At 31.5% G+C, this 3,773-nt stretch overlaps 1 protein-coding gene across 1 annotated transcript in view; it reads left to right on the forward strand.

The window, feature by feature from the left end:
• LOC106688772 (sodium/hydrogen exchanger 9B1) overlaps positions 1–3,773 on the forward strand; it is a 30,074-nt gene that overhangs the window by 1,099 nt on the left and 25,202 nt on the right. The window contains exon 2 of the mRNA XM_014433398.2: positions 3,500–3,551. Coding sequence (XP_014288884.1) covers positions 3,500–3,551 — 52 coding nt within the window. The remainder of the gene's footprint in view (positions 1–3,499; positions 3,552–3,773) is intronic.

Here is a 3,773-nt window from a genome sequence, read left to right on the forward strand (position 1 = left end):
ATATCTTAGGAACTCTTAGATGTACAAATGTTTGTTATAACTCAAATTAAAGGTAGCTAAATGTGCTAGGAAGTAGTTTATAACGTTTATCATTGTAGGAAAAGTAGTTTTCTGGATATTTGCCAAAATAAATTCACAAAGAGTTGATTTCTCATTTTTTGAAAAAAACCTATGGTTTATAAAATATAATAAAGAGTTACTATTAGACGAGCAGATGCATTTTGATTTAAATATTGATTTCTAGTTGTTTGGAAAATATGTTTGATTTATGTAAAACTATATCTCAGGATATGCCTCTCAGTGCTTAAATTAAAGCTAGTTTAATGTGCTATAAAGAAGATTGTGATGTTTATCTTCTAATGAGTACTAGTTTTCTTGATATTTGTTGTAATAAATTGATTTCTAGTTAGATGTTTGGACAAAATTTCATAGGCAAAATTCATATTCATGTATGAAATATTGTAGCAAATATCATGAAAACCACTACACCTACAAAGATAAACGTTATAAACTACTTTATAGTACATTAAACTAGTATTCAGGTGTCGAAGTAAGATCTGACTCCAATTGATTATTGTTAGGTATTCTTGACCAGGTCTCGACAATTTGTGTTCAATATGGGTAAAGGTAGTTGATTTGGAGGTGAATAGACAGGATGTGACTTACGGGGTGACAGCCATAAGGCTCGACCTACCGAGTACTATTCCTGTAGGTACGAAGAAGGAATGTATGTCCGGAGGGTACCAGCCGTTGGGTCATGCTGGAAGGTAAATTCGTTCTTCCGGGTACTATTCCTGTAGATGCGAAGGAGGCAAGTAGGCCTGGCGGGTAGCTAGTCGCCGAGTCCTACGAAAGGAAGCCAGATAGAGGAAAGAGAAAGTGACCAGCAGGGAACTAACGTGAAATAAAACTCTTCCTATCCAATAATAAAAATGGAAGAATATGGAAGAATTTCCTATTTACTGTCCTAAGACAATTCGTGTCCAAATTGACAGAGTGGTCTGACTCTTAGATGGGATAGACAACGGAGTGTGTATCTGCCAGATTGTCAATAAGACTGACTACGAATTAAATTAAACTGTGTACATAACAGGAAATAAAGATTTACCGTAGAAAATAATTATAGCAAATTAACTTTTATGAATCTTTTGAAAAAAAAAAAGCAAGAGTTTCCCAAATATTTATGATTAAATAAATAGATGTCCACAAGAGACGGAACGAACGCTCTTATTTTTTCCTCATATTTACTTAATTTAACACAGGAGAAAGATATCAATGGATATAAAAATTAAAAAAAAAACAATGGAAAAAGCTAATATCTAAAAGTTTGAGGATTAAAATATTACACGGATGGCTGGCATATCTTTGTCATTACGGTCGCAGTCTTATCTATTATCAACATCATAATAAAAATAGTATCTGATAGGAAAATCAGGAGGGGATAGAAGTAATATAAAAGTTAGGGAATGTTGCTACTCAGTTCGTGATTAATGTAGTAAACCCGAATATAGGATAAAAATAATAATATAGAAATAGGATTCACAAACAGTTTCCAAATATAACGCTTACCTTAGAGGGAACAAGCATAACTGACTAAAAATTTAATTAGTAAATTTTGTCCCATTGGGAAATCACCCGTTGCAAATATAATTGAAATGTTTCGATCAGGGAATGAAAAAGAAAGATTAAATTAATTAGGTACGGATAACAAAAAAGATAATCAAAGCTGAACCGACGGATAAACGCCTTTGGTGAAAGCTGAAATGTATCAGTGGTTCAAGACGAAATCCGGCGTTGGACTGGCCCTGCACAGGCGTAACCGCACTGTGGGGCGAGTTTAAACTTGGAACATTTATGGGAAATTATTAAGGTTTAATATCGCAATTACTGCTTACAAAATACAAATAATAGAACTATATTGTCATGTTTGGCATTATTTTTGTTAAAAATAACGCTACACAATGTTTTAAAAGAGGGAAGTTAATGTTGGGTATTTTCACTTGAATGTTTTTTTTTACCCATACTATTTCAAACAGATACTTCTTTAAACACTATTTTCTTATTAGCTCACACTGTAATTATTGTAACGAAAAAAATATATAAAGTTTGATTGAATTTGAAAGTGAAATTATAAAAATATCTTCGCATTATACTCAATTTTATTTTTTAAATAAAAAATTCCTTGTTTTCGTTTAGAAAAGTAACAGCACTTTCACCAAATAGGATTTTTTCAGATTATAAATATAAAATTTTATCTTATCTGAAGTTGCTCATTCTTGAATAATTAATTTAAACTTTGTTTTTATCTATATACACAAAAATAGAGCTCGCATGTTCCTTATCAAATAAATGCGGGGATTATCTGTTTATATTTTCTTTGGAATGCAAAGAGACAAAAGTAATTCTTCCAATAATCTTCGTTTATTCTCAGTTCCAGGTTATTTATGATCAGTAACAACCGAAAATAAATCAATTGCGATTTTTTTATAAACAATGGTTATTACAGTTTCAAGTATTACGATCGGGCTTTGAATATATGCAATAATTATCCACTGGTACAAAACTTTTTTTATTCCATTAAAACTGTGTGGAAATTTAATCCCAAGGTGGATTTCATTGTTAGTGATTTCAATGTTGATGTATTGGGTTACAAAATAGGTTCGTAGCGTTTTTCAATATTTCAATTTAATCCTCTCTGCGTTTAAAAAGTCATATTTGCTTGATCAATAATGTTATTCTAAAAAAGGATTAGTTTAGGTGCTTTTATACCTCAGTTTCAACCGAGATTCCTTATCTTTAAGTGGTATTTTGGTCATAAATGATGACCAAATTCAAGCATTGGTCACAGACAACCCTAACTCTACGACATGGGATATCGCCAAGCATTGGTCACAGACAACCCTAACTCTACATGGGATATCGCAGAACTGTTGTGCCCAGTTGCAACAATTAAAGGCAGGGCTTGAGCAAAAGCGTCTAGCATCGGCTAATTGAAAAGGCATAGTTTTCCAACATGTAAAATATGGCAACATGTAATAGGTCAAAATGGGTCATATATAATTGATAAAAATATTCACAAGAATCTGGAGATTTTATTGAAATCACCAGTAAAAACTCTACGAACTTATTTTACAATCCAATAACATTAGTTAATACAGTCGTCTTCACTGTTGTGGAGTTCATTAATATGACTAATTAATCTATATAAAATTTTAACTACATCATCTTTATTGTCCTCGGACCATCTGAATTGGGCCCCCTTCCAGTTTTAAAAGCCCCGAAATTGAATCCGTTTCGGGCCTCAAACGGTCCAAGACTTTTTTTCTGGATTTGCTTTACATTATATGTAAAACCTATCACTACTCATTAAATCAGATTAAAACTTTTAGAAGGCGTTAGAAAAAACCATGATGGTGCTCACACTTTCACTTCTTAGCTTTTACACAATACATGTTATAATATATTCAATCTTGGAATATTAATCTGATCCAATTTTCAGGAATTTTTGTAGTAAACACCGAACGTAATGATGCGAATGATGTTTCACTTCGGTAAGTTTGAGCCATAATATTATAAATATAACTATATCATAAAAAAGTTAGATGAACGAGCTAGTTGCAAAAATGTTTAATGATATATTGATAAAGCTACTTCTAATATTATTTATATTATATTATTGTATTATCTAATATAATTTATCTCAATAGGAAGATTCCTACAGCTTTCAATCTTTCTTATCGCAAGTTGTTCGTTTATTATTTCCTTTTTTTTTT

The sequence above is a fragment of the Halyomorpha halys genome, unplaced genomic scaffold (assembly GCF_000696795.3).
Source record: "Halyomorpha halys isolate HHAL.00 unplaced genomic scaffold, Hhal_1.1 Scaffold1198.1, whole genome shotgun sequence".
Lineage (NCBI taxonomy): Eukaryota > Metazoa > Arthropoda > Insecta > Hemiptera > Pentatomidae > Halyomorpha > Halyomorpha halys.